This window comes from Oncorhynchus mykiss, chromosome 21 (assembly GCF_013265735.2).
Source record: "Oncorhynchus mykiss isolate Arlee chromosome 21, USDA_OmykA_1.1, whole genome shotgun sequence".
Lineage (NCBI taxonomy): Eukaryota > Metazoa > Chordata > Actinopteri > Salmoniformes > Salmonidae > Oncorhynchus > Oncorhynchus mykiss.
In genome coordinates, this window is record NC_048585.1 from 39,999,838 (window position 1) to 40,018,534 (window position 18,697).

The 18,697-nt window shown below is 44.1% G+C and overlaps 1 protein-coding gene across 1 annotated transcript in view; it reads left to right on the plus strand.

The window, feature by feature from the left end:
• The first annotated feature begins 3,060 nt into the window (after nucleotides 1-3,060).
• Nucleotides 3,061-18,697, plus strand: part of LOC110500394 (adenylate cyclase type 4) — a 47,748-nt gene continuing 32,111 nt past the window's right edge. Inside the window, exons 1-16 of the mRNA XM_021577744.2 lie at nucleotides 3,061-3,086; nucleotides 3,274-3,311; nucleotides 6,086-7,047; nucleotides 7,420-7,522; nucleotides 7,952-8,149; nucleotides 8,567-8,728; nucleotides 10,169-10,318; nucleotides 10,564-10,700; nucleotides 10,966-11,077; nucleotides 11,348-11,475; nucleotides 11,872-12,030; nucleotides 12,354-12,513; nucleotides 14,024-14,200; nucleotides 16,913-16,944; nucleotides 17,047-17,106; nucleotides 17,201-17,264. Of these exons, the coding sequence (XP_021433419.2) occupies nucleotides 6,134-7,047; nucleotides 7,420-7,522; nucleotides 7,952-8,149; nucleotides 8,567-8,728; nucleotides 10,169-10,318; nucleotides 10,564-10,700; nucleotides 10,966-11,077; nucleotides 11,348-11,475; nucleotides 11,872-12,030; nucleotides 12,354-12,513; nucleotides 14,024-14,200; nucleotides 16,913-16,944; nucleotides 17,047-17,106; nucleotides 17,201-17,264 (2,556 nt within the window). The 5' untranslated portion in view covers nucleotides 3,061-3,086; nucleotides 3,274-3,311; nucleotides 6,086-6,133. The remainder of the gene's footprint in view (nucleotides 3,087-3,273; nucleotides 3,312-6,085; nucleotides 7,048-7,419; nucleotides 7,523-7,951; nucleotides 8,150-8,566; nucleotides 8,729-10,168; nucleotides 10,319-10,563; nucleotides 10,701-10,965; nucleotides 11,078-11,347; nucleotides 11,476-11,871; nucleotides 12,031-12,353; nucleotides 12,514-14,023; nucleotides 14,201-16,912; nucleotides 16,945-17,046; nucleotides 17,107-17,200; nucleotides 17,265-18,697) is intronic.

An 18,697-nucleotide genomic window follows, 5' to 3' on the forward strand; every position in this document is an offset into this window, starting at 1 on the left:
CCTTCTGTCCAGAGCCACCGTCAGTCCGGAGGCGCCAGAGCCGCCCGTCAGTCCTAAGGCGCCAGAGCCGCCCGTCAGTCCTAAGGCGCCAGAGCCGCCCGTCAGTCCGGATCTGCCAGAGCCCCCCTTCTGTCCAGAGCCACCGTCAGTCCGGAGGCGCCAGAGCCGCCCGTCAGTCCGGAGTCGCCAGAGTCGCCCTTCACTCCGGAGCCGCCAGAGTCACCCTCTCAGATTGAGAACCATACTTGGGTAGCTCTTGCCCACATGGGTTTTGTGGGTAGTTGCTTTCTGTTTTTGTGTCTGCACCAGACAGAACTGTTTCGGTTGTTCTCTTTGTTGTTTTGCTATTCAGTGTTCAGTTGAACTAATAAAAGTATGAACACGTACCACGCTGCGCTTTGGTCCTCTCCTTCCAACAGCCGTGACACCACCTCTGACACTACCTCAACAAGACCAATGCGTTTGTCAGCAATCCTGGTCTAAATGTTCTGATAGTACAAACACTGAGCTGTAAATACACCAAAGACTAACATGTTCTCAACATTGAATCAGATAGAGAAGTATTTTTCAAGCTTTCAATAGTGCTTGCTGCTATGGTGCTCTCAATGCAGTGTGATGTAAGCAAAAAACATTTTACGGGTAACTTTCAACCAGCGTACCTGAACATATAAATGTTCTTAGCAAAGAAATGTGAAAATAATTGTAAATGGACAATTCTGCCAGATACATTTTCTTACCTTAAAATCTCAAATACGGATTTAAAAACAAAAACAAAACCACATCTTATGTTTCTCCTTAGGCAAAAAGTTAAGAATAAATTAGATTCTTGAAAATACAGTTATTGGAGATGTTATTAATTCCAACATAGCTAAACCCCTGTCTTAAACTCAGAGCAGTGACAGAAAAAGCTCTTGAAAGCAATTGAACATGTTTAATTCACTCACAAAATGCACATGAAAGTTTCAGAATTGATTATTGTAAACCCAAGAACATGTTTTAAAACAGTAATCTCAGTACGAAGTAGGCTAACATGATTGCCATTGTTAGCTAGATAGCTAGCTATATTGGTTGCCTAGCAACAAACATCTTATGAAGATTGGCAAGAAGATTGTTGGGGGTTACCCTGGGGGTCGTATGCGGGGCCACACCAATGCCATGATTACTGTATATATGTGATAACCTTTGTATGCTTGCAATGCGCAATGATGGAAAAGTACTGGGTAATGGAGATGTACTGCTTTAGTTCTCAGGCTGAGAACTGCCTGCACCTGCTGATAGTCATGCAGCCTCAAGGCCGAGATGTTCCAAAAGTAGCAAAGCGCCTGACACTACACAGGTGTGGTTGATGGCTTACAGTAAGTAGAGTGAGAAACCACAGTCTAGACATGTTTTTCTCATCTTAGATACTTTGTATCTAATCCAATGCAACAATGTTAAGCTATGATTGATGGTAGGTTGTCCACACCAACTAAACTCAGCAAAAAAAGAAACAACCCTTTTTCAGGACCCTGTCTTTCAAAGCTAATTCGTAAAAATCCCAAAAATTTCACAGATCTTCATTGTAAAGGGTTTTTAACACTCTGAAAAACACCAAAAGAAAGATGCCCAGGGTCCCTGCTCATCTGCGTGAACGTGCCTTAGGCATGCTGTAAGGAGGCATGAGGACTGCAGATGTGGCCAGGGCAATAAATTGCAATGTCCGTACTGTGAGACGCCTAAGACAGCGCTACAGGGAGACAGGATGGACAACTGATCGTCCTCGCAGTGGCAGACCACGTGTAACAACAGCTGGACAGGATCGGTACATCTGAACATCACACCTGCGGGGCAGGTACAGGATGGCAACAACAACTGCCCTAATTACACCAGGAACGCACAATCCCTCCATCAGTGCTCAGACTGTCCACAATAGGCTGAGAGAGGCTGGACTGAGGGCTTGTGGGGCTGTTGTAAGGCAGGTCCTCACCAGACATCACCGGCAACAACGGCGCCTATGGGCACAAACCCACCGTTGCTGGACCAGACAGGACTGGCAAAAAGTGCTCTTCACTGACGAGTCGCGGTTTTGTCTCACCAGGGGTGATGGTCGGATTCGCGTTTATCATCGAAGGAATGAGCGTTACACCGAGGCCTGTACTCTGGAGCAGGATCGATTTGGAGATGGAGGGTCCGTCATGGTCTGGGGCGGTGTTTCACAGCATCGTCGAACTGAGCTTGTTGTCATTGTCACTATTGTCCCCAGCACAATTGTAATGATCAGGATCAGGACAGAAAGGTCAGAACTGGGAAGATTAGAAAAAGACAAGAACTAGAGCACGGAGAACACACTGGTAGGACTTGATGGGACAAGACGAACTGGCAACAGACAAACAGAAAACGCAGGTATAAATACACAAGGTAATGGGAGACACCTGGTGGGGGTTGGAGACAATCACAAGACAGGTGAAAGATATTTTTTTTTTAACTAGGCAGGTCAGTTTAGAACACATTTTTATTTTCAATGACAGCCTAGGAACAGTGGGTTAATTGCCTTTTTCAGTGGTAGAACAACAGATTTTTACCTTGTCAGCTCGGGGATTTGATCTAACAACCTTTCCGGTTACTAGTCCAACGCTCTCACCACTAGGCTACCTGCCGCCACATAAAATCATGGTGTGACACAATTAAATGTAAATTTAAGGAGAATTCACCTGACAATACATTTGTTTCTGGCATGCAAGAAAACAAGTCTCTGGGGCATAAATTCTATTCTAGACATTTTATTACGTAGTTCATGATGTCAAACAATCTAAACATCAATGGAATCCATAGCTTATGATATTGCATCCATGATTGAAAGCCCCACTCTGTATTTCCAACCATCATTTCAAGTCTAGGACAAATGAGATTCTAGTCTATTCTGTACATTTCATTATGTACTATAGCTTGTGGTGATCTAGGACTGGTTTGTCAAGTTCGGGCGAGGAAAAAGAGAACCCGCCAACTATTTTAGGAACATTCCTAAAGAATAGGCAACACACACACACACACACACACACACACACACACACACACACACAGAGAGAGAGGGAGAGAAAGAGAGCGAGGTGAGGGTATCATGGTTTCTGGCTTTAATAATGTACCGATGTTGAGAAACTGCTGACATATTTATAACGGTGGATTATTTCAAGAGTTATACTTACTTTATAACTTTAGCTATAATTACTATTATTTATGGGTTCAATCTGAATGGAGAATAACCTCATTTCATCTCTTTGTGATTGCATAAGCTAGACAAGAGACCAGATAAGGATCAAGATCAAGATATAGAGGTAACACTTTATAATAACTGTCATGTGTATGACTTTATACATGCAGCTGTTTTTTTTATATCATATCATTTTTGGGTACCATACTGTAACAGATTTCCATTAAAATGGCCAAAAATAGCTTTTTAGTTATTTCTAAAGCAATAATTTGCTCGGACTGTCTGGGAGGTGAAAACTGAAAACTAGCTTTTATTGGCAGATAGGTTTGAAACTCTCTTTGTTATTGGTATGTTAACCAATTTACTGCTTAATGATGTCACCATGGAAAGCTGAAACTCCTCTCTTCCTTTGCCATCAGTCTCTCCTTTCTCCCTCCTCTCTCTCCTCTCCCCTTGCCCTCTTATCCCCGCGTTCTCCCCTTCCTCTCTCACGTCTCTCCCCTTGCCCCCCCCCCCCCTCCCTTCTGTCTCTCTCGTTCATCTATGTTTACCTCAGTGTATTTGCATAGCTGGCGCAGGGACTTTTCATTGTAACACACATGCGCACTTGTCTGTGCACACATAAGGTGTGTCCTAAATGGTAACCTATTCCCTTTATAGTACACTACTTTTGACCAGGGCTAATTTGGGATGCAACCATGCACACACACACTTCTTTGCCTAAAGCATCACTCTGCAATTTTTTGAGCAGTATATTTCATTGACTATCATTGATATATTCCTCATGTGTTATAGCTCAATTGAATTTGAGAGCAGTTACATTTCCCTAGTGTCATCCCTCAGTTTTATAGCAAACCAAGAGCAGGCTGCTGTTTTGTTGTTGTTCACATGACATGTTGTGGCTTTAAATCATGGATGTGACATTATACAGCTGTGAATTAAATTGATGTTAAAATTATGTTCGAAGTCAAAGGATCATGGTTTCAGTTCAAATGTGTTGATGTATGTTGGGTTTCAAGTCAATTGAACAGAAATAGAATAGAAAGAGAAGGAAAGAGCAAAAGGGTAGAGGAGGTGGAGGAGGAAAACAGAAAAAGGTCATAAAAAAGGAGGATAGGAAAATGAGAGATGGACCTGTGAGCGATACAGAGAGCAACAGAGAAGGAAGCAGGAGGGAAAGAGAAAAAGAGAGGGGGGAGAGCAAGCAACAGTCAGCCAGACTAACATAAAACAACTTGAAAAACAAAGGTAGGTTACTGGTTTCGACTTTCACTTTTTGTTTTGTTACTGATAGCTGTGATTTTTGTACCACAGTAATTCAACCGTGTGTGCTATCTTCCTACACTCTTAGAAAAAAGGGTTCCAAAAGGGTTCTTCGGCTGTCCCCATAGGAGAACCTTGGAAAGTGTTTCCTCTGTGAAAAGAGTTCTTCATGGAACCTTAACGGGTTCTACCTGGAACAAAAAGGGGTTATTCAAAGGGATCTCCTATGGGGACAGCCGAAGAACCATTTTAGGTTCTAGATAGCACCTTTTTTTCTAAGAATTTGGTGTAGCCTAGTGTCACAACACTAATAACTGAGACTAGGATATTCAGATAAAGGATCTTAATTTGAGCCAGTTTGCAACAGCAGTAAAAATAATGCTGCAGCAACAGGAAATGTGAATTATGTGATGCGATGTGACTCTAATTAATGAGCATTTTTTGTAGGGGTTGATGTATCTTTCGTAAATTCAGGGTGATCAAATTAAGATCCTTCATCTGTACCCATTTGTAAACAGTTATGTAGACCTAAATATGATTTGAAATGTGGAAATGCAGTTTTATTCATTTGTGTTACATATCATTTGAAATGCAGTTGAATATAGTTTTTGTTCATTTGTTTAGAATTCTCCTCATTCATATATTGCTCTTTGAGATAGAGAGAGAGAAAGAAGACATGAATGACTGTCATGATAATTGCTAGGGGTGCGTCACTATCATGTCACAGACCAACAGGGAGGAGGACAGGGAGCGTCAGAACAGACATGGATTCAAATACTATTTGAAATCTTTCACATACTTCAAGCATTTGCTCTAGCCTGCCTAGAGTGCAAGATGGGTGGGGTTTACAGATTTGGGACTAGTCTATTGGTTCAATACAGCCGGCAAGGTCAATCAAGCACGATTTAAAATGCTACTTGAACCCAGGTCTGCATTAGTGGAGTCATCAGTGGGTGAAGCAGGGTGGAGTTGCCCCTAAACACTGATCTTGGGTCAGTTTTGCATTTCTGTACCTTATGAAAACTTCACCCCTGTCATCAGAGTGAATGAGGAAACACCTTCATCTAGCAGAACTAGTTTAACACAATAGGGAAATGACTGACTGGGAAGCATGTAATCTAACTGGCATTAAAAACCTGACTGACAGCAGTCAACCAAACAGCCTCATTTATTACTTGATTGAAGAAGAGAAAGGCTGTGTTTAGGACAGTAGTTGTTATGTCCTGGTTTAGCATAAGGGGTTAGTCTTACATTTAAAACAATGTACGCTTTCCAGTACAATTCTTTATTGGAGAAGAGAAAGGATTGTTTTTAGGAAAGTGGTGGTTAGCATTATGGCTTGGTTAGAATAAATAACAAGTGGTTAGCTTTAGCATATGTGGGTAGCATAAGTGGTAATAGAATAGAATTGGTCTGGTTAGCAGTAGTGGTTAGCATGACTTAACACTGAGGATTATGTGTGGGTTTTGGAGTTACTTTTCATCTTTATCCGTTTTGACAGTGAAACATTCCTCCATTTCCACATGGACTTACAGTCATCCAAGGAAGACGACATTGTGGTTGTAGCATGTCTTAGAACTATCCAGGGGACCTGAAGGGACTATACAGTGACTTTGTCTTTTGTTTGCCCTTCAGTCGCCTTTCCCTGACAACAAGGACATAGAGATAAAGCACCAAAGTACCATGCAGGACGACCCTGAGGGATACTTGGTGATTGGGGGAAACAGAACGGGAGACATCCACAGGACTGGTAGTGGGTTTGCTGGTGGGGGAGGTATGGGAGACAGGGGAGGAGACAGGGGAGATGGGCAAGACACAAGCATGGAGCTGAAGGATTTGACCAGCAGCACAACAGACAATGAACATCTGATTGCAGAAGAAGACGAGGACGGTGACATCATAACGCAAAGGAATGACATCACAGCAAAAATGAATGACATCAGGACTCAATGTGATGACTTCGGAGATGAGGTCAACGGTGATTCCGAGAGCCAATCAGCGCACAGTGAGCCTCGGGTCTACATAGAGGTGGGTGTGGCTAAGGTGGAGCTAGCCTCGGGACCACTCAAGGCCCAATCGTCTTTCCAAGAATCTCCGGAATTCCCGTCCACTGTGAGCACAGGTAACCATGGCACTGACATTAAAACAGACACTTTGATGAATGACAGCACAAAATCCAGCAATGACTCTGATAATGACAGCGCTAAAACGACCACAGACACTTATGACAACTTAGATGATAGCGGCAAAGTCAACAGGGAAGATTCTTCGGACAAAAAGAGTACTGATGCTTTTAAATTAAAAACAAACCCACACAATCACAACTCTGATCTGGCCATGATGGACTCCACAACAACCCTCTGCAGACGTAACCACGACAACTACACAACCCCCGACATCCCGTCCGACGACACATCCACCTCCAGATCGGAAACTTCAGTCCCTCTCAACCAATCGGCCCCGGCGCCCGACATCACATGGGACGACACCCCGAACGTCAGGGAGGGGGGTGAAGGCGACGGTAGACCGCCCTCACAGAGGAGTGTAGCGGAGGGGGTGTGCTGCTGCTACAGAGCAGTACACAAGGCCTTCATAAGGTCTGTATGATTTTTACCTTTTAAAACTGTATTTTTATTTATTTTGTAGGTATTTTTTACACGTTATTTTATTCAAACAGCAAGAAATCAAGGAGGGAGACGGAGAAGTGGGAGAAACAGTGGACACAGGGATTGAACCCCCTGTCTCCGGTGGAGAGTAGTACATATGACATATGCCGTGGAATGTTACCACGACCCCACGGCTCTGCACTAAACATGCATTTTAAATGTGTACTGTTTGTTGCGTAATTCCAGTGTGTGCTTATTCTTCACATTTGTGGAAACCGTCAATTGCATCAAATCATTTAGCCTTCGATGCCATTGATACCAATGTTATGTTGCCTTTATTTAAATAAACCCTTCTCTCATAAGGTGCCTAGAGGAGACACCAGCCATGCTCCCTGGACTGCTGCTGGCCATGGGCTTCTGTGTGGCTATCATCATCCTTATACCAACTACCGGAAGGCTGAAAGAGGTGGGGGGGGGGGGGGGGGGGGGGGATGTAGGGGATAGAGGGGGAGATGGAGGGGTAGGGGGAGGTAAAGGGGAGGTAGAGGGGAAGGAGTATGGACTCTGGGGCTATAATCAATCTCATCCCAGCCACACGCAGGGTGAGAGAGCTGGGGGGAAGGAGGATGTGTGGAGGGTGTACCGTAGCCAGGGGTAAGAGCTAGGAGGATGGGGAGGTAAATTAAGGGTTGAGGTGCTGTATTGGATTCTAGATATACTTATAATTGAATGAACAAACTATTAGCCATTTTCAACCTTCTCAATTTTCCCTTCTCCCTTCTCTTCCCCCTCCCCTCTTCTATCTCTCTCCCTGTCGCTCTCCCTCTCCAGAGTATCAGTGTGATGTATGTTGCGGTGTTTAACTCCCTCTCGCTCTCTCTCTCCCGCTCTCCAGAACATCAGTGTCCATGTAGGGGCCCTGTCCGTGGTCTGTGTGGTGCTGTGTTTGAGCACAGCCCTGCTGGTGGCCCTGCCCTGGCTGGCCGTGGTGAGGCGGTGTGGAGGAGCGCTGTCACTTTGCCTCTGGGGGGCCCTGTATGTCACAGCTATAGTCTTCACCTTCACCGGAGGGCCCGTCACCGCATGGGAACAGGTCAGACAGGAGAAGGGGCCGGGTTGAGGGAAGGGTTGGAAGGGTTGGGGGTGGGGTGAGGAGCAGGTCAAAGATAGGGATGGGGGGGTGGAGAATGAATGAGGGGGGAGGAGCAGGTCAAGGCCTGTATTCACAAAGCATCTTAGTGTGCGTGTGCTAATCTCAGATCAGGTCCTCCCTGTCCATGTAATCGTACTGATTATAATCTAAAAGGGAAAACTGATCCTAGATCAGAACGTATTCTGAGACTTGGCTAGCTGTGGTGAGGCGATGTGGAGGAGCTCTGTCTCTCTGGTTCGAGGTCTTGTGTATTAAATGTATCTTAATATGAATTATATTTCTGTCCATGTGGTTTATCAAACTTTCCTTCACTCTCTCTCTCTCTCTCTCTCTTTCCCTCCCTTCCTCCCTGTACAGGTAGCGTTCTTCCTCTTCCTGTCTCTGTGTGTGTACACGGTGCTGCCCCTGTCCCTAGCCTGGGCTCTGATGGTGGGCATAGGGACCAGTGTGTCACACATCATCATCATCAGTGTCTACGTTCCCGTCACCAGGCCTAACACACCAAACCTGGCAGTGCAGGTAAAAGAAACACACACACACACACACACACACACACACACACACACACACACACACACACACACACATAGACATAGATAGAAACACCCACATAGACATAGATAGACACACGTAGACATACACTACCGTTCAAAAGTTTGGGGTCACTTAGAAATGTCCTTGTTACTGAAATAAATGCACATTTGTTGACCATTAAAATAACATCAAATTGATCAGAAATCTAGTGCAGACATTGTTCATGTTGTAAATGACTATCGTAGCTGGAAACGGCTGATTTTTTATGTAATATCTACATAGGCGTACAGAGGCCCATTATCAGCAACCATCACTCCTGTGTTCCAATGGCATGTTGTGTTAGCTAATCCAAGTTTATAATTTTAAAAGGCTAATTGATCATTAGAAAACCCTTTTGCAATTATGTAAGCACAGCTGACAAATGTTGTCCTGATTAAAGAAGCAATAAAACTGGCCTTCTTTAGACTAGTTGAGTATCTGGAGCATCAGCATTTGTGGGTTCAATTACAGGCTCAAAATGGCCAGAAACAAAGAACTTTCTTCTGAAACTCGTCAGTCTATTCTTGTTCTGAGAAGTGAAGGCTATTCCATGCGAGAAATTGTCAATGGACAAAAAATGTGCTTTTCTTTCAAAAACAAGGACATTTCCAAGTGACCCCAAACTTTTGAACGGTAGTGTAGATAAACACACACATAGACATAGATAGACACGCACACACACATCAATAGACACAGACATGCAGACACCCTATTCACACTATTGTGCCAACGCAAATCAGATATTTTATTTATATATTGTCATTGTGGATTTGGTTCTGGCAACTTTAAGGGTTGTGTACCCATGAAGTCCAGCACAGTAGAGCTTGGTTTGTCTCAGCTCGGTGTGAAAGAAACACCCACACTAAATGTGCTGCAAATGGAAAGGTCACAGGCAAACTCTTGCAAATGAGCTGCAGAGAACGAAAGAATGAGTGACAGTAAGCACACAGACACACTCACACACACATTTGCATCATCTGATAGCATCCCAATTCCAATTCGCCAGGACACTGTGTACGCTAGCACAGTCCACAACACACTGTTTCCTATATTGTTTGTGTGTCTAAGTTCAGCTTGGTACGACATGGCGATTCTGTTGTTTTACAGAACAATGATAAGTAAGAACCACACCTGCTATGCTGCTCTGCCCTTTCTCCCTTTGTTTCTCCCCCACCCCTCTATCTCTCTCTCCTTATCCTCTCTCCCTGTCGACCTGCCCGCTCTGTCTTTCTCCCTCTCCCTCCCTCCATTTCCTACTCTCTCATCTACTCACTCATTGCAAATAAGAATTTGATCTTAATTGACTTGCCTGGTTAAATGTTGTTGTTTTTTTACATAAAAACGTCTCTCTCTCTCCCCCTCCTCCCCGCTCTCCCTCCCTGACAGCTGGTGGCCAATGCTGTGTTGTTTTTGTGTGTGAACTGTGTGGGAGTGTTTCACCTGTGGCTGACTGAGCATGCCCACAGGAAGTCCAGTAAGAAGAAAGAGAGGTTCAGCGCCATGCGCTCCCAGAGGGACATGCAAAAACACCAGCAGGTAGCTGAATCAATTAAACTTGTTCGGTTCAAATTCGGTTCAGTTCAACTCAACTCAAATTCTACAGTCCTATTAATCAATCCCCTTAGAGCCCGTCAAAGGGCATCCTCTTCCAAGAGAGCGTTCAGTCATAGATGCCCATCTTTATGACCTGCATGCAAACAGTCTGCTACTGTAAGTCAACAGTTTGATAATTGAATCAATGAACACACAAACCCTCCTCATGCCCCTCCCCTTGACAACAGGAGCACCTCCTCCTGTCCGTGTTGCCACGATATATCGCCATGGAGCTGAAGACGGAGATCATCAAACGACTGTCAGAGAATAAAGAGAAAGGACAGAACTTTCACAGTCTGTACATCCGGCAACACAAAGATGTCAGGTGAGGAAATGTGCGCTTATACACACAATACATAACATGACTGTTAAATAGCCATCACTAGCTGGCTTCCACCCAGTTACGCAACCCTGCACCTTAGAGGCTGCTGCTCTAAATATAAGTAGACTTGGATTAAATGGCCACTTTAAGAATTGAACACTAGAGGACTTTTGTTAACTTCCAGGTTTTATCTGTGAGGGCTAAAGCAGACCTAGTCCAGGGTCTATACCTGGTCACTACCATCCCTGTTGTGTCCTTCACTCTCTAGTATTCTGTATGCTGACATTGTGGGGTTTACTAAGCTGGCCAGTACCTGTTCTCCTGAGGAGCTGGTGGGAGTCCTCAATAAGCTCTTCGGCAGGTTCGATGACATTGCCAAGGTGAGAGCGTCCCTTAACCAATCAGTCACTCACCTTTCCCCTCACCTTACCCTGGGCTGGATGTATAGGTATAGGTATGTTTTGGCTAGCTAGAGATACTCTCAACACAATATCTCAACTACAGGTCAATGGATCCTTATGATGTAGTGCACATTTACTGAGACAACTTGACTATTATTGTCTCTCTCGCTCTCTCCTCCCTCCTCTCTCCCTATACCCATCCACCCTCCCCCCCCCCCCCCCCCCCCCCCCCCCCCTCTCTCTCTCCAGAAGAACGAGTGTTTGCGTATAAAGATCCTGGGTGATTGTTACTATTGCGTGTCGGGTCTGCCAGACCCCATCCCGGCCCACGCCAGGAACTGTGTTCAGATGGGACTCAACATGTGCACGGCTATCAAGTCAGTTTGCCAATCAATTCATCAACCATTCAATCCCTGCTCTCCATCACCACTCACATATCATTCTCCCCTTCATCTGTGTTTAACTGTCATTCAATATGTGTCAATCAACTCCATGTGTATCACCTCTGAGAATCACTTTAGTGAATTGCTTTTACAGATTATTATATAAAGTTATTTCATTTGATGATAACATGCAAATATTTAAATGATTCATCTCAATCACATGTGCTTATCTACTTCATTAAATTTAGACATATTTCTGACATATCACCTTGTGATGCTGCCATAAATATGATTTAATGCAAAAAATAGTTGAACACAATCTGTATGACATTGGTTTGAGGTCCTGGCTGATTGTTATAACCATGGTTATAACCATGTCATGTCCTGTAGTAAACTACGGGAGGCTACTGGTGTGGAGATCAGTATGAGAGTGGGTGTGCACTCCGGCAACGTTCTCTGTGGCGTGATTGGTCTACAGAAGTGGCAGTACGACGTCTGGTCACATGACGTGACTCTGGCCAACCATATGGAGTCTGGGGGCATGCCAGGGTAAGGAACCAGGAAATGCATTTGCTTGTGTTATAATCTGTGTTATAAACTGTTATAAATGTGTAATAAGATGACATACATGTGTTATAAACTATTGTAAATGTGTAATAGACGTGTTATACATGTGTTATTATGTTTGTGTATGATATCTTTACGCAAATATACTTTCTGCAAGTGTGTGTTCAGGAGGCAATGCCCAATTTAACAGATCATTCAGATAGAAACACCTTAACGTAAAACAAATATGATTGTTTGCCATACAGAATAAAGAATTGTGCCAGTTCTAATCATTACATGTCTATTTGCAATGTTACCCACCCAAGGCGTGTCCACATCACAGAGGAGACACTGGGACACTTAGCTGGGGTGTACCAAATGGAGGACACTGACGGGGGAAGCCGGGATGCTCTGCTAAAGGGGAGGAAAACCTACCTGGTGATCGACCCCCATAAGGAAGACACCACCTCTAAGAGGAAGGAAAAGGTGTGTGCAATGTGCATGTTTTAGAAAGTCTGTCCTTGTATCTGTGTGTGTGTGTATGTACGCATTTAAATTCTCTTAGATGCCTGCACCTGTACAAAAATTATGTGTGTGTACATGTTTCAGCATGTGTGTGTGTGTGTGTGTGCATCAGTGATGTGTGTGCGTGGCTGTGTGTGTGTGTGTGTTTGTGTGTGCGTGCGTGCATCCCTGACGTTTGTTTGTGTGTGTGTGTGTGCAGTGTGATTAAATCATTAAGACACACACATGACTGGAGGGAGCCAGAGATCAAGCCTAACCAGAAGAAAAAATACCTTTTCCCGACTCTCTTCCTCCTGTTGCTGCGGGGCTTCGCAGATTCTGCTGTTACGTTCCTAATAGGCTACACCAGGGGTCGGCAACCTTCTCCATTTGGAGTGGCAATTTATCTTACCATTTCTACCAATCTGTGTGACAGTTATGATTTTTGTATGCACATTTTCATGGAACAGTTACATTTAATTTATAACAAAGTCTTCATATATCAAAATCTAAATTCTGAAAGTAACTTCTATTGCCATTACCAACTATGTAAAATAGTCTACATAAAGCCAACAAATAAAAACATTGCCACCTGCAAGTAGAAAATATCCTGATAAAAATAAATATCCTATAAATCAAATTGGCTCAGCCTGGCCTGCCTGCAAGGAACTTGAAACGTTGTATCAACAACTAACTGAGGTTGAAGCTGTGCTAGCAAACTTGCAACGTTGTATTAAATATTCTGGGCTCTCAGAGTTTCCGCTCCAGTGAGCTCCAGAAAGACAGTTAGGCCTATTTTATGAGGTTTCCACCGGATCAGAGCATTACACTTCTCTCCCCATTTCACTCTATCGAAAGAGAGCTGGAAAGATTTTTCAAATAGGCTACATTGAGGAACTGTTGTCACTCTCAATGGATGTAAAAACAGACTTGCTGTTTGAGGTGAAGAAAAAATTACTTTGAGAAGTTCCACAGTGGTGGTGAGTTAAGACAATCAGAAATACTATCAGATCCCCAAATGGGCACATTTATAGGCCTACATTTGTGCGCAGGCCAGGTAGCCTAGCCTATAATCAGGTGTGTGTCCTAACTCAACATTGACAGGAGGGCTACAAACAAACGACAATGAACAAATTGTCAATTCCGAAATGGATGAATTAAACAAAAAATTGTTCCTCACAAGTGTAGCCTAAAGGTTGTGCGGGCCGCAAACAACGTGTCCACTCCGACAATGAGAACGGTAAAAGACTGTAATAATAATATACTGAATGTATTAACAGAAATTACCATAACCAAAAAAACATTGTAGATTAGAAATTATGAGAAATAACAGTAAATATACTACTGGTGATACTGGTGTGCCATCCCCACGGCCTCCACTGAGACAGGCGTGAATCAGACTGTTGCCTCATGTGCCAAAAAGAAAATATCAACTAAATGGGGTCAGCCCTAGTGTACATGCCTGCATCCCTGATGTTTGCATGTGTTCCAGATAAACATCCTGACGGTCAGTGGTCATAAGCAGCGAGCCTCAGTGAGGATGTCTCAGTACCTGCAGTCCTGGCAGACCATCTGTCCATTCTCTGACCTCAGCAACCCTGAGGCCACACCCACCCAGCTGCCAATCAACCCGACCTGCGCCAGCACGAATCAATCACAGCCATCCGCAGTGAGTAATGTACCTGTTGACCCCGCCTACCTTCTCTGTTCTCACTCAGACACGTATACACACGCACTCAACGCTGATCCACACTTATGCCATTCACACAGAATCATGCCAACATGCATGACAAACTTTCACAAACACACACCCCATATCCCATCCCACCCACTCATATTCCTAAGTAAGTAACATACCAGGGTCATAAGGCACCAAATGGAAGTAAACTCACCTGGACTTGTCCAACAAGAAACACACATTTTAAAACGTTTACCATTGTGTGCCCTAATGAACATGACCGTGTTAGTCCCTTCTACCTTCTCCTATTACACACACATGCATGACATACTTTCACAAATACAGACACCCTAAATCTTTCTCCCACTCGTTCTTATGCCTTTCATGAACATATTACCTTAGCAATCCTAACAATGTTCACAAAATTATTTTTTCTCTCTTTTTTCACTTCTGTCAATCTTTCAATATTGGCAGAGTTTAATCGTATATATTCAGAGTGAACTCGAACATTGTGTGTGTGTGTGTGTGTGTTACAATCAGAGGAAAAAAAACTCTAGACCACCTTTACGAAACACACAGAGACGCGCACAAAGCACTCCCTCGCCCTTGCCCATTTGGCAAATCTGACCATAATTCTATCCTCCTGATTCCTGCTTACACGAAAAAACTAAAGCAGTAAGTAGCAGTTACTCGCACAATACGGAAGTGGTCAGATTATGCAGATGCTAAGCTACAGGACTGGTTTGCTAGCACACACTGGAATATGTTCCGGGATTCTTCCGATGGCATTGAGGAGTACACTACATCAGTCACTGGCTTCATCAATAAGTGCATTGATGACATCGTCCCCACAATGACCGTACAAACATACCCCAACCAGAAGCCATGGATTACAGGCAACATCTGCACTGAGCTAAAGGGTAGAGCTGCCGCTTTCAAGGAGCGGGACTCTAACCAGGAAGCTTATAAGAAGTCCCGCTATGCCCTCCGACGAACCATCAAACAGGCAAAGCGTCAATAGAGGACTAAGATCGAATCGTACATCACCGGCTTCGACACTTGTCAGCTGTGGCAGGGCTTGCAAACTATTACGGAGTGCAAAGGAAAGCACAGCCGCGAGCTGCCCAGTGACACGAGCCTACCAGACGAGCTAAATTACTTCTATGCCCGCTTCGAGGCAAGCAACACTGAAGCATGCATGAGAGCACCAGGTGTTCCGGACGACTGTGAGATCACGCTATCCGTAGCCGATGTGAGTAAGACCTTTAAACAGGTCAACATTCACAAGGCCGCAGGGCCAGATGGATTACCAGGACGTGTACTGCGAGCATGCGCTGACCAACTGGCAAGTGTCTTCACTGACATTTCAACCTGTCCCTGACCGAGTCTGTAATACCAACATCTTTCAAGCAGATCATCATAGTCCCTGTGCCCAAGAACACCAAAGTTACCCGCTGAAATGACTACCAACCTGTAGCACTCACGTCTGTAGCCATGAAGTGCTTTGAAAGGCTGGTTATGGCTCACGTCAACAACATTCCCAGAAACGCTAGACCCACTCCAATTTGCATAGCTCCCCAACAGATCCACAGATGACGCAATCTCTATTGCACTCCACACTGCCCTTTCCCAACTGGACAAAAGGAACACCTACGGGAGAATGCTATTCATTGTCTACAGCTCAGCGTTCAACACCATAGTGCCCTCAAAGCTCATCACTAAGCTAAGGATCCTGAGGCTCCCTGTTCACCCATGACTGCATGGCCAAGCATGACCAACACTATCATTAAGTTTAACGACAACACAACAGTGGTAGGCCTCATCACCGACAACAATGAGACAGCCTATAGGGAGAAGGTCAGAGACCTGGTAGTGTGGTGCCAAGATAACAACCTCTCCCTCAACGTGATCAATACAAAGGAGATAATCGTAGACTACAGGTAAAGGAGGACCAAGCACGCCCCCATCCTCATCGACGGGGCTGTAGTGGAGCGGGTTGAGAGCTTCAAGTTCCTTGGTGTCCACATCATCAACAAACTATCATGGTCCAAACACACAAAGATAGTCATGAAGAGGGCACAACAACACCTTTTCCCCCTCAGGAGACTGAAAAGATTTGGCATAGGTCCTCAGATCCTCAAAATGTTTGACAGCTGCACAATAGAGAGAATGATTGCATCACTGGTTGCATCACCACCTGGTATGGGAACTGCTCAGTCTCCGACCACAAGGCATCACTGGGGCCAAGCTTCCTGCCATCCAGGACCACTATACTAGGCGGTGTCAGAGGAAGGCCCTAAAAAATGTCAAAGACTCCAGCCACCCTAGTCATAGACTGTTCTCTCTGCTACCGCACGGCAAGCGGTACCGGAGCACCAAGTCTAGGTCCGAAAGGCTTCTAAACAGCTTCTACCCCAAGCCATAAGACTACTGAACAGCTAATCAAATGGCTACCCGGACTTTTGCATTGACCAACAGCCTCGCTACTGTTATTTAATTTGTATATTTTCTTATTTTCTGTTTATTTTACTTCAGTTTATTTTAGTTAATACTTTCTTAACAGTTATTTTTCTTAAAACTTCATTGTTGGTTAAGGGCTAGTAAGTAAGCATTTCACTGTAAGGTTGTATTTGGCACATGTGACAAATAATATTTGATTTTGTGTGTGTGTGTGTGTGTGTGTGTGTGTGTGTGTGTGTGTAGGATAGACCACCTACTCAGACCGATTCCAGCAGGTAAACATGCATTTCCATTTGACTTCCATTTGACATGGAATTATTTTCCAATTGTTGTATAAGTGTAATTTTAAATAATGAATCAAAATAATCCCTCCTTAGTACCAGTCAGGTCCTGGACGACGGCATAAGAGGGTCGTTAGATACTATTGACGGCGCAGGGTAAGTGTTTTTCCATATCTGTAAGATCTTTGTTGTTTTCTGTTATTTTCTCCACTTATATGTCTCCTCTCTTCTCTTATTCTATCTATCACAGGCGGAGAGAAAAAAAGCTGAACTGCTTCACGCTGTTATTCAATGACCTAAAGCTGGAAAAACAGGTGGGAGTTTTAATGCTGCTGTTTTTCATTTGTTGTGTAATAGTTGTGTTTTTGTGACATGTCTGTGTGTTAGATTTGTCTTTTGAAGTGTGGTGTTAATGTCTGTGTCGTATGTTGTGATCGGTCTGGTATAACAGTACACTCCTAAAAATAAGGCTGCTTTGTGGTTCTATATAGAACCCACAAATGATTTGTTTATCCAATCGTTTGGTTATTGTATGAGGATCAATTTAGACAAAATGCTGACTGGACAATTTAGCTATCTGACAAAATGATATTGCCAGAACTGTTTTATCAAGCTAGCGAGCAGCGAGCTAACAACGAACTAAGCTAGCAAGTACAGTTCATAATGAACAATCTCAGTTGAAACTGGTTAAGGAGAGGTCTGGGTTCACTTCAACAAAAAAAAATGTACGGACTGCCAAATCACTAGCCCTGATGCCAATACATGTCCCGTTTGGCTAATATCTCATCTGTCAGGATCATGGCTGCATTTCAAACACTTAACAGACACACCCTCTCCCCTCAGCCCTCAAATTAAGTGGACACTTTTGATAACGTTTCATGACGTCTGACGAGTATGCACTTACAGTGCAAGGGGCGAGGGAGGGAGGGAGGAAGGATTTATTTATTTTTTAATGGACTGAAATTCGTCATCCCACGATGATTGTGTTTTCAACCACCGGTAGCTTGTGGGTGCTTTATATGCGCGGCTGTCACGATCGTTGTAGTGATGTGAATACATATTTTTAATGAAAAACGAAAAAACACAAAGTACACTAAACAAAATAACAAAATAACCGCTATCAAAACTGAGTGCAAACATGCAACATCACATAGACAATAACCCACAAACCACAATACAAAACAGGAGGGGCGGAGCTAGCATGTTGGAGTGAACGGCTGTGCGTGAGAGGCTCCTGCAACTTTTTTGCGAAATAATCTAATTTAACCTACTTTATGGCACTTTTTACAACAAACGTTTCTTTCTAATACAAGATTGTAACTTTTTATATGGAAATGCCGAGTAATAAGCGACCAAAGGACAATAAATCCACAGCGGAGGCCTACTCCCCACTAAACAACGAGACAGACATGGCGGGAGGCACCTGCAACAACGTGACACTTACAGAACTTACCCGGGCTTTGGGGGAGCTACGTGTTGCTATAGCTGAGGATCTTAAGACCACTATTGCTGAACTGGACACCAAAATCGAGAGCATCATTCGAACGGTCGCTTCGCATGGCCAGAGTATTGTGGACCTTGAGAAAGCTTCTGAATACAACGCTGGTAGGATCGACGAGTTAGAGAAGCTATGCACGTCATTGCAGGATACTGTGCAGAGGCTTTCTGTGAAAGTGGTGGACCTGGAGGGCCGATCCAGACGTAATAACCTTCGCGTTGTTGGTCTGGCAGAGGGGGTAGAGGCGGG